The 21,040-nt window shown below is 42.1% G+C and overlaps 1 protein-coding gene across 1 annotated transcript; it reads left to right on the forward strand.

Annotated features, from left to right (window-relative positions):
* The first annotated feature begins 5,563 nt into the window (after window positions 1-5,563).
* Window positions 5,564-18,192, forward strand: ogna (osteoglycin, paralog a). The gene is made up of 6 exons (XM_071524632.1): window positions 5,564-5,781; window positions 8,709-8,784; window positions 11,527-11,691; window positions 14,921-15,123; window positions 16,341-16,433; window positions 16,523-18,192. The coding sequence occupies exons 1-6, from the start codon at window positions 5,620-5,622 to the stop codon at window positions 16,691-16,693; spliced, it is 870 nt and encodes a 289-aa protein (XP_071380733.1). The 5' UTR covers window positions 5,564-5,619; the 3' UTR covers window positions 16,694-18,192.
* Window positions 18,193-21,040: the final 2,848 nt, after the last annotated feature.

A 21,040-nucleotide genomic window follows, 5' to 3' on the forward strand; every position in this document is an offset into this window, starting at 1 on the left:
GAATACCACCCCGACAGTCCAAGCTCTAGTACAGAAAATTAGTGACAGTAAAAACATTCTCCAGTTGTTGGCCCTCTTCCCAGAGTAGTAAAAGTTTAAAGGTGTCCATAATTGCTAACACACCTGTAACAGTCCCAGCTCAGTTTCCCTGGATGTTTATATCTGGGCCCCCTTCTTTTCCTCTCCTCTTGAAGGCTTGGAGAAAGCTGAAACGGTCACATGTTTTCTATTTAAAATGTTTTGCTGTTAAACTTCACTGTTACAAAGCTCTGCTTGTTTATAGGGAAGTACTGTCTCTTGTCGTTTTTTCCTTTTATTTGACCATGTCTGGCGACAATAAAAATGCACCAAATTCTTCTTAAGAACAGCTCTGGGGAAGCCCGACATCACTCTGATTTGACAACAGTGGTTGAAACCTACCCAACCTACTCAACAGCTGTTGAATACACTGAGGGAACAGAGTCTCTTCATTTTTATAACTGGGAATCTGCTGGCCTTTTTCCTTAGGAAACTTCTGCCATACTTTTTTTTTTTTTTTGCTGTTTTTCCCGTAAACCTGTTTTTGATTCATATCTGGCATTTTTAGTGCTTATCTTATTGGCTTTTATTTATTGATGTCTTATTGTCTGTAAAGCACTTCAGAACTCTTCTGAAAAGCAATTCTGAGAAAGTCTGATAGATATTAAACAATGGTGATGCATTGATTAAAGAGATGAAGAACTGGGTTAGGGTTAGGGTTCTTTGTGAGTTTTGTGATTTTTCCAGAAAGTTCAATAACTTCCAGGGATCGTTGTTGTGGTTAGGGTTCACTTCGACCACTGAGAACCTGTTAACCTCTTTCCTTTTGTTGTATTTCCACGCCGTTCGTTAACCAGCCACAGTGGCTTGGGGATTTCAGATTTCATTTGCAGATTTCTTGGCTGCCAAAGTTGGGTTTTGGGTTTTTTTTAGAACTGACTAAAAGGCCACAGCTAAAATTTCCCTTCACTGACCAGTGTTTAGCGTTATTTTCAATCCCACTTCATCTGTTAGGTCATCTGTGCCGTCCTGGGGCAAAGTCACTGGAATGTGTTGATTAGAGAGCAACAGATCAACAAGTCCTCCAACCCATACGACCACATAGGTGGTTTGTTCCTCTCCTCTAATACGACCCACAGGAGCGTTTCCAACGTGATCTCACAAAAATACGTGAAATGAACACGACCTCGACGAATTTGAAAACGTTCCTCCGCCACAAATTGAATTACGTTCCAAAGGTTGGTTAATGGTTGAATTTAGGCAAGTAAAACGAGTTTGGTTAAGGGTTAAGGTTATGGTAAAGTTTAGGCAAATAAAACAACTTGGGTTATGGTTCTGGTTAAATTAAAAGAAATTAAATGTAACTCATGGTTGTATGTCCTTTGGAAACGCTGGGAATCAAACCCCGGTCACCGACATCGAAGGCAAACGTATCGCCCATCCGCCATCCCCGACCACAACACCCTGACTTTCCACCGTGCTGTTCCAATGTTGAGAGAGAAACTTGACAGAGAAACTTGACTCACGTGACGTGGACGCACTGTCGTTATTTACATGACCACTAGAGGTCGCTGAACTTTAAAACGTAACTATAGGTTGTAATAAGCTGCTTGTACGAACGACCTATGGGCTCATTCTTTTGGGGGAGGACAGTCTCCAACAGATCTACTGGAATGACCATGATGGACACAAGCTCATCAGCCTCATGCTGCTGTCCTGGATGGTTTAGTTGGATTTACATGTGTTATGGTTGTCTCCAGTGTCACGATGAGCACTGGCAGTGGGAACTTTTTAATGCTACTGTCACCAATAAATCAACCAATCGACTAACTAAAATCAACATATGTGTCGTTTGGCGGACACTTCTATCCGAAGTGCCTCACAGTACCATCACTTTTATAGTGTGGGTGGCCTCAGGGGGAATGAAGTGGGGAGTGGCCTCAGGGGGAAGTGGCGTTATGAGCTTCAGAGTATGTCATCATGTGATTTATATTGTGAATTTAAAGAGACTTTAAGTTTGAGAAGTATCTACTTTTAGGTACGGCCGGGCTATTTGTAATTTCCGAGTTTCTAATAGCAGAATTCCCAAAATAACAGGAAGATACAAAGGTCTGGAAAGGAATAAAAGGTTTTGTAATTTATGTAATGACAACTGTCTGGGGGATGAATATCACGTTTTGTTTGAATGCAAAAAACACAAGTATTGTTGAGAATAGAAAGAAGTACCTGCCAAAATACTTTGTAAACCATCCGTCTATGTTTAAACTTATATCATTATTACAGACAGATAAACCAAGGATAGTATGTAGACTGGGTGCATTTCTGAGTAATGTTCTGCCTCTCTTTAAATGACTTAATTTTTGCTAAAGATCTATTCTGGTTGTTTACCATTGTACTGTTTTGTTTTATGTTTGTACTCCATACCACAATGTGTGGTCTAGAGTAAATAAAATCTGAATCTGAAAGCCCGACCCTGTGCACAAATAAACAAATGAGATGTGAATCTTGAGTGAGTTTTTTTTTTTTACATCGTAACGCAGTCAAGATGATCTACGATCTTTTCAACACAATGTAACTGACTTACTAACAGAGACAAAGTCCGATTTGAAGTTACAGTGGTGAGTATCTGAACTTCTGAAAAGCATTCTCATTCAGGACACCTCAGCATCAGGAAGGAAGCAATAAGGACACCAAAGACTGCTGCTGGACAGATTCTCCTGGATCCGGCTTCAAGAACAGCATCCTCAGTTGGTTTAGACAGAGCGTCTCAGGACCACAGATTTATTCTTAATTTTACCTTTACTTAACCACGCAACTCAATTAAAACTAAGTATTATTTAGAGGGAGAGAGATGGCGTTCGGTTTAACAGCTTACAATCGTCAAAGCCTCAGTCGTGTTGGGAAAAGATCTGGAGATTCGCGGGATCAAAGACTTGCTACTCTTATTACTCAAAAGGTAGTGTTAGCCAAGCAGTCTGCCGTGCACCTGATCACACTACTTCATATCCATAATCACAGTAAAGACTGTCCCCATGGATATTATTGCTATATCACACACATCCCCCATGTTTAAGGCAAGACTTGAGAGAAAACAAAGCTGCCCAACCATTCCTCTTGCTGACTGTGAACAAACCATCCATTGTGTAACATCAGCCCAAACCGACTCATCAATCATCCTGTGAAAACAACCCAAATTCTTATTTACATGAAGCGGTACAGTGTACAGTCAAACTCTGCACCCTCCAAGCTTCTGGAAACAGTGGTGTTTCGGGTTATGATGTGTAAAAGGAGGAGGAATAAAGGAAGATCATACAGAAAGGCACAAACTGTAAATTTTGAAATGCAAAACAGACAACATGTTTGCAAACATACAGTCAATTCAGATCTTTTGAAGAAAGTGTTCTGCGCTTCTGTACATCAAGTCATTTAGTCTCTGTTAGGCTCGGGCCGATATTCGATAATGTCGAATATCGCAATATTTCGCGTACCACCCCCCACCTAGCCATGGCACCATGTGTTGCTTAAATCAAAATTATGCAGACTTTTAAACTTACAAACCTATAATCTACTAGTGGTAGGATAGTAAAAAACAAAACTAATCATAGTTGGAATGAAAAACATTGTATTTCAAGTAGGGCTGAACTATTTTGAAAAAATATCTAATTGCGATTATTTTGACTGATATTGCAATTGCGATATGATTTGCGATATTAGAGGGAATGATCATTTTTACATCATTATTCTCATTTTCATTGAAAAACGTATTAAAATGATTATGGTGTGATTTTTGCGGGGATCTGTACCAAACAAAGATGTTTTCTTCAGTCTGTAGAATATGATGTGTAGGCCAGGACATCTCTGCAGCACCACAATATTTACTGTAAAATCGTATTTTGACACATTTCACCTTTAACAAATATTGCGCCTCCTGCGATTTGATAATTGCAGTAGGCCATATTGCGATTTCGATTAAATTTCAATTAATTATTCAGCCCTAATTTCAAGTGGGTTCCCTTTTCCACAATCAACCTGTTTTCCTGGAAATGGCAGGAATGAGCAAATTACACCAAATAGCCATAGTTTTTGCTTGCCTAGACATTTGATGTAATTTAGAAGAATATATTATCATATACAAATACATCCGACCTCCCCTCCCCCCATGATAATATTGTACATCGCGATATTCTGGCAGAACAGCATCGCAATATAAAATTTTGGCTATCGTTCAAGCCTAGTCTCTATTAGGGCTGCAACTAACGATTATTTTCATTGTAGATTAACCTGTCGATTATTTTCTCGATTAATCGATTAGTTGTTTGGTCTATAAAATGTCAGAAAATGGTGAAAAATGTGGATCAGTGTTTCCCAAAGCCCAAGATGACGTCCTTAAATGTCTTGTTTTGTCCACAACCCAAAGATATTCAGTTTACTGTCATAGAGGAGGAAAGAAACCAGAAAATATTCACATTTAAGAAGCTGGAAGCAGAGAATTTTTACTTATTTTTTCTTAAAAAATTACTCAAACCGATTAATCGATTATCAAAATAGTTGGCGATTAATTTAATAGTTGACAACTAATCGATTAATCGTTGCAGCTCTAGTCTCTATAACTAGGTATGTACATAAAATCCAGCTGTACCGTCATGATATGAGATTTGAAAGCATCACTTCTCTCAAATCTAAAACAGACTTTATTGGTTGTTGATCTGAAGGCTCACATGCACTTTAGGAGAGAAAACAAAACCCTCCCCAACCGTCCGCCTCGCAGAATGTGCACAAACCGTCCACTGTGTAAAATCAAACCCCAAACTGAAACATCAATCACCCGGAGAGGAGCCGTCCAGAAAGCAGAGTAAATTCAACTAATGGTCAGTCCAATGTAATCACATAAAATCCAACCTATAATCAGTGTCTGTCTTGCTGCTGCTAAATGTGTTGTCTGACCGACGGCTGGGAAAACACTAAACCTCCTGGAGAAAAACAGAGCCAGTGAAAAAAAAAGCATGCATCAAGCCTAATGAAAGATAGATTGGTTATTACTAGTCATTACCGACCGGCCGGAGCGGAGACCGCAGACATTCCTCCTGACTAAAAACACTCAGTGTGGCTGTCGGCTCCAAAGCTCAGTCAAAGTGATGAAGCTTTCGATGTTTTTCTGCTTTCTGGGCATTTTTAACAAGGCGTGTTTTTTCCTTCACACATTGCAAACACAGAGCCAAAAGTGCTATTTAATAAAAGAAGAAATGGGACAATTCATTCTCTTTATCTTCGCCTCTTTTCAGTGTCTGCCTCTCTGTCCAAGCCTTCAAAACTTTCTCTCTTTCCCTTCCTCCCCTCAATCTTTATGTCTCTCTCTCTATCCTGTCTCTCTCTCTCTCTCTCTCTCTCTCTGCCTGTCTCTCTCTCATAGGAGATGGATGGTGGGTGGTCAGTGAAGGGTTAAGCGCTCTGCTCTATAAACTGTGGTTTAAGAATCCGCTGGAAGCTACTGGTTCAGCCTTTAAATAGAGTCATTTGACACATCCCAACAGGGGCTTATAGCAGATAGAGAGCTGCTGCTGACCCACACTTAGGCTTTAACACTCGCTGGTGTTGGACGACATGAAGGCTCTCTTACTCACCTGTCTGCTGCTGCCCAGCCTGGTGTCTGCCTCGGCCGGGCGCTTTAACCAGGACTCACAGCTGATACCGGGACCTCTTATTGGCAAGGAGCTCAGTGGATACCTCAATGACCAAGACTATTTGAAATCAAGAAAGGCGAAGGTAAAAACTTTGAATATTTAATGAATACACTTTCTGTGGGAAGTTTTTTTCCAGAGGTCGAGAGCGATGTTTTCACAGTCGTGAATCTATTTTGACGTTTGTTGCATCAGTGCTGCGCTGTGCCAAACAATGTTTCATGTTTCAATGGTTTTATTTAGAACATAAGATGACACTTTAATGATCCATGTGAGGAAATTGGGTAAATAAATGTGTGCTTATCCATTCAAGTGCAAAAAAAAATGTAATTTCAGTACATTTTGCACCAAGTAGTAGAAAGTCAGCATGTAAATTATATCGATCACCAGCTCATCTAAAAGACAATCCTTCCACTCGTGGTCGAGCTTGTTACATAACAATCCAGGATGATTTAAGAGGTGATGAAAGGGAATTTTATGTCTCTCGTTAACACAAATTACAACATGCATCCTCTGTTTTTTTTGGGTGGAAAAAAAAATGAGAAGACAATGGTTCAGCTCTCACAACACCAAGAGTTTGCTCATATAAGTCACTGACAATATCCATCAACAAGTCACTTTTAATCTTTGGCTATAATAATACTCAACTAACTAACTCAGCTATACTGTCTATACTATCTAACAGATAATCTTTCACCTCATGGTTTAGTCAGCTGAGGCCAGTATGAAACCTCAACCGACCACACTAACCGCTTCAAGAAATATTCAAGTGAACCAAAACCAAACTCTGGTCTGGTCCGAATCCTCTGGGTAAACTAAACACTCCACTAACAAGCCAGAGAGAGAGAGAGAGAGAGAGAGAGAGAGAGACAGAGAGAGAGAGAGAGACACAGAGAGAGACACAGAGAGAGAGAGAGAGAGATAGAGAGACACAGAGAGAGAGAGAGAGAGAGAGAGAGAGAGACAGAGAGACACACAGAGAGAGAGAGAGAGAGAGAGAGAGAGAGAGAGAGAGAGAGAGAGAGAGAGAAAGAGATAGAGAGACACACACACAGAGAGAGAGAGAGAGAGAGAGAGAGAGAGAGAGAGAGAGAGAGAGAGAGAGAGAGAGAGAGAGAGAGAGAGTCCAGATCCACTGAAATGACTGAGACTCAAATGCTTCCTTCTGCTTCCTTACAGAATATTCATCAGTGTTGCTAGACAGTCAACACAATTCCAGCTGGTGGGCAAAGTTTAAGCTATTATTATGGGTATGAAATAAACCCTTAATTTCTAATAAGTAAAAACTTCTTTTGGGACCCTTCAACAGCACAACAGCTGTTATTCATAAAAGCCTTCAGTCAGTCCCGGACCCTTCAGAAACCTTACAGCTTCCCCTGCTGTCACAATCAACCAATTTATTTTAGATAAACTTTTTTTAATCCACTAAGGGGGAAATCCCCGTTCCCGCCTCTGGTCGGGGTGCAGGGCAGCCAGCTGGTTCAACGGTCCTGAGCAGGTCTGGGTTCAGCGTGTTGCTCAAGGATCCTTCGGCAGGTACGGCCAGTCAGGGGATCGAACCCGCGTCTCACGTTGGAAGACGACCTAACAAACCACAAGGCCAGTGGCTCTCCCTCGTGTCGTCAGCAGCAGAGAGGATGCTCGTGTTCATTAGTAATTAGTTCATTAGTAGAAGATCAGCTCCCTGCTCTGTGGCTGAAGGTTTGTAAATCAGTGACATCAGCTGCTGCCTGGCTGAATGTGAACCTGCTGAGAACAGATGCTCTGAGCCATCCTGCCACCACAGGTGAAGATTTGCGTTCTGTTAGGGTTTTAGTCGGGGTTTGCTCCCAGCATGCCATGGGGTCAAATCTCTTCGGGCTGATTAAATTCATCACAACCCTGGAGGGTCAAACGAAAGTTCTGGGGTCAGGGTCAGGGGTCAGGGGTCGGTCTGTTCTTGATGGGTTCCTACATGACAGGAGTACTCCTGTGTTATACTAAACCTCTATCTGGGCTTCACAAAGCCCGATTCATCCGTCAGTTCAACCCCTCAAGGAACAAAAAGACAGCGTTTCATCAACACTGCAGCTCTCCAATAAGAAAAACCATGTCCAATTCTTCAGTTAAAGCTGCAGCGATTAGCCAGCCCCGGGTTAAACAGCTGAGGGCCAGGCCAGGCCAGGCCAGGCCGGGCCAGGCCGGGCCAGGCCGCAAGCCAATACAGCATACAGAGAGACATCTTGACCATGACCAATGGATTGTACACAGCCTCTTATTAGGGATGGGCTACTTGTGGGGAGACCTGCAAGTTGAAACTGAGAATAGAAGTTGGTAAATCTAAATTCTTTGGCTAATTTATCCATATCTATTCCCCAACCATTTGGAATCATATTTGTAAGGGATGGGACAATATATCGAAATTCAATATGTTGTGATACAAAAATTTAACAATACATATTGTGGGTCAGAAAAATGAATCGTGATATTAGCTCCATTTTATTCTGCTGTAGTAATCACAAATGAGATGGATAGACCATCACAATTTATATTATTTGCACTTTGTAATGACATTTTTAATTTGTTGTTTACATTATAGCAACACAATGCGATTGCTGGAAAGATTTGTGGGTCAGAAATAAACATAACTGTAATTGTGAACACCGTATCGCATATCGAATCGTATCATGAGATAAGCAGATCGTCCCGTCTCTAATATTTGTCCATTTTTTGCATTTGATGTCATAATTCGAATTTCAGTGTGGTAACATATTGCACAAGTGCACATTAGCCAAGTTAATAGTGCCATTTAAAAAAACTGGTGAAGACAACGGTCACGACAAAACAGAAGCTCAGTGCGTTTCTGATGCCAGATATAGGTGAGCGACATCATGTGGTTTCTATACAATACAGTAGAATGAGTAGACAAACTCAGCACGGAATTGAACCCGTAACCTCGGCAGTGTCAGTGCCTTGCTCCGCCCACGGAACCACAAAGGATCAGTACATTAACACCCTGCAATTCCCCTGCAGAGGGCGCTGCCTGCTGGTGTGGACGTCATGGCTGAGGAACCAGATGACAGCCCGATCCCAGAGGGAGACGCCTCCGGTAAGACCCATTCACCCATTCACTCACACACACACACACACACACACACACACACACACACACACAATCAGAGGAAGCTACTGATTGAGGAAACTAAAGAGCAAACCCTAACAGAAGTTGTACTGGAAGAATAGTATTGTAACACAGTACCAATGTGATTTCCAACATTCAGAATGTAAACATTATTCTGAAAGACAAGAAACCGGCTTACAACCCATTCAAACAGTTAATACATGTTTAATACTACATGTAAAAGTTTTCTGAAAAGGTTCCTGGAGTTGGAGTTAGTTTGACTTTAGGTTGAAGATTTCCTCGCCTGTGTGTGGAGCTGTGACCGCTGCACCTCCTGAGGTCTGACAGCAGAGACAGGATGAGTTATCAGTCTGAAGCCAGTGAAGAACCTGAAGAACCTGAGAGTCCAGAATGACCAGCCCAGAAAGTTCAGCACCATTTCCCTTCTAATCGCTCTCAAAATAAAAACATTTTGACAACCATGAGCACAGTCCTGTGTAGTGATTATAAGACCTAATATAGCTGCATGGCAGCAACGGAACGGGTTCCACTGCACCATTAATAACGGCACCATTTTGGACCGATTTCTTTCAAACAAAGTAAAGGCCAGTCCAGTCTAAGAAGCCTGATGATGTCATTCTGACTTGCGGTTTATGAGAAGATGATTTTTGAAGGTTTTTCAAAAAATCCAAAATGGCGGAAACATTTTTAGGCACACTTTATGGGTCCTAGAGGCAATTTTGTTCAACATGATCAGGTACATATGTGTACCAAGTTTCACATCTCTACGACTAACGATACAGCGGGGCTGAGCCTTGGACTTTGGGACCTTATTATAGCGCCCCCCATGGGCCAATCTGTGCCATTTTTTGTATCCTAGTAGCGGTTGACCAGGACAAAAAGTATGGATGGACAAAAAGTTATCAATGTATGGAGGAGTTATAGGTATGGATGAGACAAAACGCCCTGCAGCCGTGTTCTGCAGGCTGGTTAGGAGCTCCACTTAAAAGTCAGGTGTTTGTTCAATCCTATCCAATCTAACCCTAAGCACCAACAGAGCCCAATACTGCTGAAGTTCCCCTGAGCAAAGGCCCTTACGCCCCATGTGTATGAAACGCCAACAGGTATCCATTTTTATTTTTAACCACTTTTTAAATATGCTTCTCCAATGTATATTTTGCCATAAATGTTTTTAATGCTTCTTGTAAACAAAAGGCGTCTGGCTTTTATGCCTTGAAAATGAATATAATTTAATTTAATAATAATTTAATTTAATTTCCTTGTCACTTAGCCTACTGTAGCTACGTAGCTGCTAGATTCCATTATGGAGTCTCACTGCCATCTACTGGACAAACTGTAGAACGGCACAACTTGGCAAGTCTTTCTGTTGTTTTGATCTCCTTTTATTAGGCACCATATGTTGTATCCGACATGATAAACGTTTTTAGCAGTAGAACGGCATTTTTAGTGGCAATTTTAATTACCGGGTTTGTCGGGTCCATAAAATAGACCCGACCCGATCCTCTCTCCTCTCGGACATGCACCGGGTCGGGTCTGTAATATCTCGGGCAAAAACGGGTCGGTATATATATATTTTTAAAAATTATCGGGTCCAATCGGATCTCGGAACAAATTTCCCGGGTCCATTAGGGTTCGGGTCCGTCATTTTGGACCCGTGAAGACCTCTACTGGTAACCTATTCGTTTGCTCAGTACATGCAGCAGGAATTTGACCTGCTGACTAGTGTGTGTGTGTGTGTGTGTGTGTGTGTGTGTGTGTGTATGTGTGTGTGTGTGTGTGTGTGTGTGTGTGTGTGTGTGTGTGTGTGTGTTCAGCGTGGATTGTTCCCAGGTGTGTGCCCTTCCTGGCCATCAGCCACCAGGCTGGTAAAAGCTTCTAGATCAATTAAAAACAGGCTCCAGAATATGAACTCATAGGAAAACATGCCAACCTTTATTTATCTTATATCAGTATTTTTATGTGTTGACATATTTCAGCCAAAAGCCAGCAGGGATTAACATGGATTGACAAGACTATAATTTATTATTGTTTTGCCTCACACAGAGATGAACATTAAAAATGTTCTTTGGTCAAACTAGTTGGCTGCCTTCACACAATCCCCATTAATCTTCCTTCAGACTCTGGATAGTTTTGTTTTTGTGCTTCAGCAGCCCGAGCTCTGAATGCTATTTCAGAGAATTTCATTAATATTCACATTTATGAATGGTTAAACTATTCCTACATTTTATAAGTCCAGGAATGCATCAATCATCATAACACATGCTGTCACCTTACTGCTTTTTCCGCACATAAGAAACTGGAAAAAGCAGAAAGACTTGTCCTTACTTCATCTTTTTCTATTTTTGATTGATCATTTCTGTAAATAAGAACGTGTTCAGGCTGGTTAAATAAGAATTTGTTCTTAGTCGACTCGCCTGGTTGAATGGGATTGAATTCGTTTTAAATCACGGTCTGATTGATTATAGAAATCAAACTCATGATGCTCTTACCAAGTTTTTATCCTATTAAAAATTTATTCAAAACCATATTGCATTGAAAAGTCCTAGATATTTCGTTTTCTTAAACTGATACTGTACTGTAGAAAAGCCGCTGGCAGATCTAGTATGAAGAAAGCCAAATAAGTGCATTGTGTGTGTGTGTGTGTGTGTGTGTGTGTGTGTGTGTGTGTGTGTGTGTGTGTGTGTGTGTGTGTGTGTGTGTGTGTTGCAGACCTGCCCACCTGCCTGCTGTGTGTGTGTCTGACCGGCTCGGTGTACTGCGAGGAGGTCAGCCCGGACATGACAGCGGTCCCCACCCTGCCCAAAGAGACGGCCTACCTGTACGCCCGCTACAACAAGATCAACAAGATCGCCGCCAAAGACTTCGCCGACATCGGTGAGTCTGACAGCTGAGGTCACAGCCTGCTGACTGCAGTCTGACTGTTACCGCTTCCACTGGCAGCCATGTTGGCTCCACAGTCCTGCTCCATGGCTGTCACTATAGCGCCGGTCGATTCTTTGATTCCAGGGGCCGGTTGCACAAAACACCTTAAGTTTTCTCCTTCAGTATGACACTTAAGGCTTAATTTCTCCTTAGCTGAGGGACTTCAGGGTGTTGCACAGAATCCCTTAAAAGGTTTCCTTAGTTAAGGAAAAACGTTAAGGCATTTACTGCATTGAAAGAGATTTTACAGCGGTAAAATTCTACAGTTTCCATGGAGACCGTTTGTTTGCTTGCACTTGCCTTGTGGTACCTGTTATCACCTCACAGAGTTGGCCTATAGATAGTAAAAAAATGGCAGAAGAAAAGAAGACAAGAAAACCAAATTGGTCAGAGGAGGAAAAGATTATACTTCTGGAGGAATACAATAAAAGAAAGCACAAACTAAAAAGTAAATTTGATCCGCAAATAACAACAAACAGAAAACAACGAATGTTGGAGGAAATTGCAACGAAAATTAATTCAAGCGTCTGTGAAGAGGTTCATCCAAGAGTCCAAAAAAAATACAACTTCTTCATTTATCTCCATAAACTCGGCCATGTTGAGGTTAAGATAGAGTCAGAGGTACCTTAAGTTTTTTTCCTTACTTTGGTCGCTAAGGTCTTTTGTGCAACGGTTTAACTAACTTTAAGGGACTCCTTAAGTATAAGACCAAGATAAGGAGAAAACCTTAAACACTTAAGTGAACATTTTAAGGAAACCTTAAGGAGAAGACTTAAGGGTGTTTTGTGCAACCGATTTTATTTTAAGGAAACCTTAACTCTGACTTTAAGGAAAATCTTAACTTAAGGTGTTTTTTTCTGCAACTGGCCCCAGACATTTGGGAATGGAGCACAGACTCCAACGCTGTGGAGTCGATTCCACACAGTACAGAAAATGTAGATTCCCCGCACACGCGTGTACAAGTGAATCCCAGAGCCCAATTCCTCTCTGGCGATTGACTGAAGTGTACAAGTGGCTGAAGTTTGCCCGGCAACAGATACCCCATTTACACTGAGCCAGGTTGCCAAGTGTAAATGCAACCAAGACGCATTGGAGACGGGTTTGGTATCCGATTGCTCAAACCAAATCGCATCCGTCAACCATCAACTCCTCCCAAACGGAAAAACGTCTCTCAACAAGGTCCTTAATGAATACTGATTGCTTGTCATTCCATTTTCTGTGTGAGAAAATGACGGAAAAGAGAAATTTCCCCGGTGGCCTCAGTCTGGGCGTCACCAACGAAATAAAGTTTGAGAGGCAACAATAAAACTAAAACTAAAAATATATATGAAGATATAAAGGACCCCAAGAAGCTCATTGTGGTGGAGAGCTGCTGTAGACGACGGCTACCGACCACAACACATCATTCATTTATAAACTTATGACATTAAGTCCAATTGCTTAACACCTTGAATTTGTCGCAATTGTTTGGAACAAATTGGGGCTAAAAGACTGTAATGCACTTACTTCAGACTAATTCACACCATATGAGCCTATAATGAAATGTTGATGCTTTTTGGACAAACGATAGGCAACAAAGGCACAATTTAGTTGTAGACGATCTTCTGACACAGAATATTATTATTATTAGAGGGATTTCTACTTTGCTGCAGAGTGTAAAAGCAGTTTTACTTTATTTCACTACTTTACCATCGAAGTCGCCGTTCCCCACTGTCTCCAAATGTCCGCAGCATGGGTGAGTTTCTGTAGCGGTCGCACATTCTCACTACAAGTGTTTTTATGTAATAAAAAGAAGCACCTGCCGTCTGTCTTGAAGAATACACAGAAATGCATCCAAAATCTGAATTTCTGTGGCACCTGCCATCTCCACATTTGCATACATCGCGGGAAAGCAGGGAGAGATGCAATCAGATTTCTATCTGGCTAACGGAGACGCATTGATGTGGCCAGGTGTGAATGGAATGTGGATAAATCATTCAAGTGTAAATGGGGCCAGAGTGAGAGAGCAGGAGAGGGAGACATTAGACCGGGTGTTGTAGCTGACTGTTGAGAAAATGCCTGATTCCACACCACACATCGGTATTTTAGTTTAGAGAAAGATGAAAACAAAGTAAGACGTCAAAAGACTGGCTTACAACAAAACAACGTCGCCATTGCACTGTTTATTTTACAAGATCTGTTTGCACCACCTATGTTTTAGTTTTTGGAATCAAGAAAAAATTAGCTGGAATCGACTCTAGGAATCGACTCGATTCCCGATACTTGGAATCGGCCATTCGAGTCTATTCCAAATTTCCTGGAATCGAACAGCCCTAAATCCTGCACACATGCTACCAGTGTCTTTGGCTTGCTGCCTACTCAACTTACCATTTTAAATGGATTCAAACTATTTTGTGGACTTTACTGATCTTGTTTATTGGTTCACTGGTGCCAGACTAGGTGCATAAAGATGGAGGCCTCTTTGTTTCATGCCAATTCCTGTCCACAGTGAAAAACCTCCAACATTTAATATTTTCAGTTCAGAAACACTGTGCGTTGCATTGTGAACTACAAAGACATCAGTCAATCTGTCTGCACTTTGTCAGCTGGATTGGTACCAAACCCCAGCTGGCGTTCCAGGCAGGCTAACACAAGCACTTACATTAACAGTATTTCTTTTGTTTGGTTGCACCATTTTGCTTCCCGAATTGAATATAACAGAATGTTTACCAGAAGAGATGCAAAATGGCTCCCACCAAACAGCTGCTGAGGATCACAGTGACATCAAATGAAGGCAAGCCAGTGAGATGATGTCAGCTAAAAACTGTGCCCAGATCAGCTGAGTCTCCCCGGCCTGAGAAAGGACTAACCGCTGACGAGGCGTACAGCAGGTTTAACAGTCTGAATGGACAACAAAAGGACAAGAACCAACACATGAAACAAAATGCTCATATTTGCAAGTGCTTTGATTTCGAGCAGTTATCAAACGGTTGTGAGTCTTGTTAAACTGTATGTCAAACAAATTAAATGTTTGCATCAAAAAGTAAACAGAGACACAAGAAACCAGACACTAGAATCCTGTGTTATATTAATATGGTCCTACTATATAGAATTAAAAAAAGATGGACGCAGGGTGAGTGCGTGGAGACACTTCTAAAACGGCTACGACTGTAGAAATAAGTTTGTTTTCATCTCTCACCAGTGACTCTGAGGAGGATCGACCTGACGGGGAACCTGATCTCAGAGATCGAGGACGGGGCGTTCTCCAAGCTCACGCTGCTGGAGGAACTGTCTCTGGCTGAGAACAGACTGGTCAAACTGCCCATGCTCCCGGCCAAACTCATCTCCTTCAACGCCAACCACAACCTGCTCAAAACCAGGGGGGTCAAGGCGACCGCTTTCAAGGTACACACTCACCTTTCCAACTTTTTAAATTTAGGTTACATTCACTGATTCATATAACACTGCTATACTATTCTCACTGAGTTTGACCCCAATATAAACTAGAAGGGCACTCAGACAGCACAGACCTCCGCCAAGGTTCGTGCTATTATCGCTTGTTCGTGAGTCGGATCCGGATCCGCTCCAAAATTTAATGGGTTCTTCCTTGGCCCATGCTACACCCTTCCACCAAGTTTCATGAAAATCGGCCCAGTAGTTTTTCCGTAATCCTGCTAACAGACAAACAAACGGCACCAAAAACAAAACCTCCTTGGCGGAAGTAATAAAAGTTGAATGAATGAATGAATGAATGAAAACTCACCATCCATTCAACTCAATTGATAACATCCACTTTTGCCACAAACTCGAGCTTTAAATTCATTTGGAAACTATTAACCACCTGAAGAGAACATTACTTCTTCAGAAGCAAAGGTGTAAAGGCCAGCACTTCCAAAGGTACAGTAGGCTCAACCTCCTAAGTTGTAAAGGTGACAATACACAGCGATATTAATGAATAGCCTGGTGGCTGTAAGGAACAGAAGTATCATGAAAACTACAGTTGCTCAATTGACCAATTGAATTGAATTGATCAATTGAAATGTTGAGCAACTACTGTTGTCTGTACTGTACTGCCCTGTACTTGTACTTCTGAGCCAAACTCTCAGTGCGTGTCAGAGGCTCTGTTGAACTGTCGGAATTGTCGGAGCAACATGTCGGAGGAAGTAGACGGACGCTAATCACGGATTGGTGGATCGCTATGTCAGTCATTATTTTGCAAATGGTCAATTGTTTGTCATATAGACCATCTGCATTCCTTCAAACTGTTGTTTGAGCCTGTTGCACTACAACAGCTGTTTGCATATTTGTTGACCATCTGAAAAGTTCAAAAATGAAATGGAGATATGATTGGATGAAGCTTTGCATCAAATATGTAATTTTTCAGGAATTGAAAATGCCTGTCAAATTGCATATCTGGTCTACACAACGATTGGACTGTGTTATACATCTGCTGTACGTAAAGGTCATAAAACTCAGCTTAGCTTCTTCAGCGAAGTGGCATGTAAACTTCACCTTCAAATAAAAGGAAAGAAAAACAAGTAACAGGTTTCAAGTTTTCAAAAGGTTTCAAGTTTCTGTTGAAGGTATTGAACTTCCATGGTGTGAATCTGTCTCCCCAACAGAAACTGACCAAGCTGGTGAACCTGTTCCTGGCCGACAACCAGCTGGAAGCCGTTCCACAGATCCCCGAGAGCGTTCGCATCGTACATCTACAGGTCTGTAACGTTATAGATATATAGATATAGATAACTATCAACTAAGATTTTCCTCAGTTCTGTGACCCTCTGTCTCCATTTCCTCCCAGAACAACAACATCACTGAGATCAGCACTGACACCTTCTGTAAGGGCAACAACACCTACTACCTCCGACCCACCCTCAACGAGGTCCGCATGGACGGCAACCCTGTGCTGCTGGCCAAGTACCCCAACAGCTTCACCTGCCTCAAGATGCTGCCCGTCGGACGGTACCACTGAGGAGGAAGAACCTTCACTCTGGTCCACCAACAATAAAGGGGCTGGTTTCCCAAAGCAGAGCGCTGCGGGGATACTGTGACATTCTGGATTTTAGTGACTTATTTATCTTCTCCAGGCACTGGTCCCATGGTGGGAAAAAGGTTTCAACGCCTGTGCTTCATCAATCCTAAAAACAGCTTGTAACAATGTTAGAATTCCTCACTGACACCAATATGGACTGCCAGCCACAAGCCAACAAGCTAGCTTGCGGCTAGCTACAGCCATTGGTTTCACTGACGAAAATTAGCATTTACAACAAGCTGTTTGTCTGTGAAGGGACTGCCAATACAGAAGCATTTTGCTATTGTATGGCAAGTAATGGATGAAGAAAAATATCACACTATAATTCAAAATATTATGGTAACTCTTCAGATAGCTCTTTGCTCCTTTTGCTGACCAAAACTCACATCTCTCCTAGAACTGTAATGTAAATCTCTCATTTTAAAATTTGACATCATATAAACATCAAAAGGTTTTGCAAAAGTGTTGTAATACTACACTAAGTAAAATGAATTGTAGTGGGCCCACACGTTTTGCACAGAAAATCTATTTTTTTGTCTGTTTCTATAATACTGTCTCATAAGTGGATGTGATAGTTCTAGTTTAAGGAAACAGAGAACTTGCTTGAGAGTGTTTTTGGAAAACCAGCCCCCAGAGTCAGTATGTTCTGAGTCCTGAGGCGGGGGGATGCTGTCCTCTAACTTGAGTATCCAAACAGTATTTCAGTAACAATAAAGGGATACCTTGGCATGTTGATTTTTAGTCTTATTGTGTTCACCCGGAACGTATGGTCACATTATGGTGAAAAAATGCATTGACACTTGCGTTACATGGAAAATGGCCTGTGAGCGTTATTAGCATTCCTTATTAAAAGCAATTGGAATAGGCTAAATGTCCAAGTATCCCTTCAAGTGTGTTGCTTTGAGATTTCCTTCATATCACACTGTTGGTCCTGTCTAATTCAAACTGGCGACAAACATTACGGGATTTTCAAATGCCACTTGGAACAGTCTGTAAATACACTTCTCATTAAGTCGTATCAGAATTATGACTCTCTAGAAATGAACTGGAAACTTTGGGCTTTCCTCAGCATTGTGTGACTTCACTTCACTTGTAACTTCTCAACTGAAATGCCTTTGCATGAGGACAATGATGGTGTAGACTTGTCAAACTGTAGGCCTTCCTTACAATTTTGTGAATTAACTTCACTTTAATTGTTTTAACTTATAGACTTCAGTTGAAGTGGACTGGGGAACGATGTATCAATGAACTATAGTAATGTGAAAGTTACTCTTCTTTACTTTCTTTCCTTAGAAATTTTCTTGTCTGTCTCCCCAAGTCTTCCTTTCCAATAATAAGAGTTACTGACATACTTTGGGAGCTATTACCTATGTGAATAAGACAATGGTGTACAGTAAAAATGTGTATGTGACATGGCTATGTTTTTAAGATATTTTAATAAAGTTAAACTTTTTTAAATTAAAGTGGGTTTGGAATCTCTGTTTTTTGTTTGGGTCTGTTAGTACCTGTACTAGAGGTCTTCACGGGACCGAACCCTAATGGACCCGGGAAATTCGTTCCGAGATCTGATTGGACCCGATAATTTTTAAAAATATATATATACAGACCCGTTTTTGCCCGAGATATTACAGACCCGACCCGGTGCATGTCCGAGAGGAGAGAGGATCGGGTCGGGTCTATTTTATGGACCCGACAAACCCGGTAATTAAAATTGCTACTAAAAATGCCGTTCTACTGCTAAAAATGTTTATCATGTCAGATACAACATATGGTGCCTAATAAAAGGAGATCAAAATAACAGAAAGACTTGCCAAGTTGTGCCGTTCTACAGTTTGTCCAGTAGATGGCAGTGAGACTCCATAATGGAATCTAGCAGCTACGTAGCTACAATAGGCTAAGTGATGAGGAAATTAAATTAAATTATTATTAAATTAAATTATATTCATTTTTTTAGCTTATTTTTCACCTCAGTGAAGAAGGTGTCCATCTTGCACCTTTCCTCCGCTCCAACTCGCTGGCGCCGCTTTTTTTCACCTTATTTTCACTCTTGTAATCTGATCCCAGGTCAGCCTGATCATCACGCAAGTTACACAGCGCTTCCATGCGTTTCTCGTCTCGTCACGTGATCAGTGCTGATCACGGGTCTTCTCAGATCCACTCGGGTATTACACATAATGATAAACAGACCCGGGAGCCGCGGTAATAGAATGGGACCCGACCCGGACCCGATTGACCATAATAAAATGTGGACCCGAACCCGTACGGGTCCCGGGTCGGGTCTCGGATCCTAGGGTCCAGGTAGACCCGTGAAGACCTCTAACCTGTACTTTTAGAGGGAAGCCAATTACCAAGGAGCCCTCTTCTTTACAAATAAAAGCAGAATAACTTTGATCGCCATAGCCATTAGACTCTTTCACAAGGAACAACAGCTAATTGTTTTACCTGAGGTAAAAAATGAGACCTCTATCTGTCAAAGTATAAAAATGCAGGCCCAGGCACGACCGTAAGGTTATGTCCATATAAATGCGGCATTTTCAAGCACCAAAACGCTCTCTAAAATGGATACATTTTAAAATGCCGGCATTGTAGACTGTATTCTCCATGGCTTTAGCGGTCTTGTACTCATTCGTTACCTTTAAAAGCAGTTCAACTTCATCGTCTGTCCAGACAAAGTAGTCTAGCTTGCTTGTGTAATTAATGAATGCTTAATGCATTCTGCTACTGCAGCTCTGACAGCACTTCCATAAACAACGGAAACAACGTAACAGTCATGGGTCAGAAGCGTGCGCATGCCCAATATACTAGATTTCACCATTTTCATATCTTTTTTGCGTATCAGTGTGGACGGGAAACTTTTAGAAACCAGCCTGAAACCGATAGTGTGGACGAAATCACAAATGACACGAAAACACCATTTTCAAATTTCCCTGCATTAGTGTGGACGTAGCCTGAGGGCGTTTTCACACCTATAGTTCGTTTGCTCTGGTCTGAATCAGTTGATGAATTTGTAAACTTGGAGCGTTTTCCCCTTGGTTCGGTTTCTTTTCACACAGAGAAAAATCCAAGCGAACCAAAATGCATCACTACAAACCACCTGAGAACGTTCACTCCGCTTATTGGTCAGATGTGTCTGGGGCAGGAGCAAGAAAGTAAATACAGGAAGAAGGTCCTGTGTTCTGGACTAGAGCACATTGCTATGCAACATGGAGCAACGGCAGAGTTGGCATTTGCTCATAACTGTTGTAATTATCTGGGCAATATACCAGGCAACACTGGACCAGCAGAATGCCCAATGCAACCGAGGAAACGTCTTGAAAATGCTATACTGGCTAAACCTGCTGTACCTGCTGTACCTGCTCTACCTGCTGTACCTGCTGTACCTGCTGTACCTGCTGTACCTGCTCTACCTGCTGTACCTGCTGTACCTGCTCTACCTGCTGTACCTGCTCTACCTGCTGTACCTGCTGTACCTGCTCTACCTGCTGTACCTGCTGTACCTGCTGTACCTGCTGTACCTGCTCTACCTGCTGTACCTGCTGTACCTGCTGTACCTGCTGTACCTGCTGTACCTGCTCTACCTGCTGTACCTGCTGTACCTGCTGTACCTGCTGTACCTGCTCTACCTGCTGTACCTGCTGTACCTGCTCTACCTGCTGTACCTGCTGTACCTGCTGTACCTGCTCTACCTGCTGTACCTGCTGTACCTGCTCTACCTGCTGTACCTGCTCTACCTGCTGTACCTGCTGTACCTGCTCTACCTGCTGTACCTGCTCTACCTACCTACACTACAGGAGCCGTTTAGCTCAAACTTGCAGAGTAAACTGAGTACAGCTGGTAGTTGGGTCGGATCGAGGTCGGATCACGTTCCCACCACAAACGAACCGCTCCAGAGTTCGTTCGGGACCGGACCGAGACCGCCTCCTCTAAAGGGTCTCGGTGCGGTTGTTTTGGTCCGCACCCGAGTGTGATGACTGTGTTCACACCTGACCAAACGAATCGCACCAAGGGGGAAAACGAACCAGAGTTTAACCGGACTAAAAGCGCAGGTGTGAAAACGCCCTACGTTGCACATGAGAAATACATTTATTAAAAAAACACCAACTGCAGGGCATGCTGGTGGCTCAGTGGGCTAACACGCATAACATGTAAACGTGACGTTATGTGTTCAAATCCGGCCCAGGTCCTTTGCCGCTTTGATGCCATTCCTCTCTTACTTTCTCAATCTTTCCTGTCTCCTTCTACTTTGAACTATCCAATAAAGAAGAAAAATGCCAGAAAAAACAAAAA

Source organism: Centroberyx affinis, unplaced genomic scaffold (assembly GCF_046629955.1).
Source record: "Centroberyx affinis isolate AG114_WGS23_722 - 3 ecotype Tasmania unplaced genomic scaffold, CSIRO-AGI_Caff_v1 ptg001214l_1, whole genome shotgun sequence".
NCBI lineage: Eukaryota > Metazoa > Chordata > Actinopteri > Beryciformes > Berycidae > Centroberyx > Centroberyx affinis.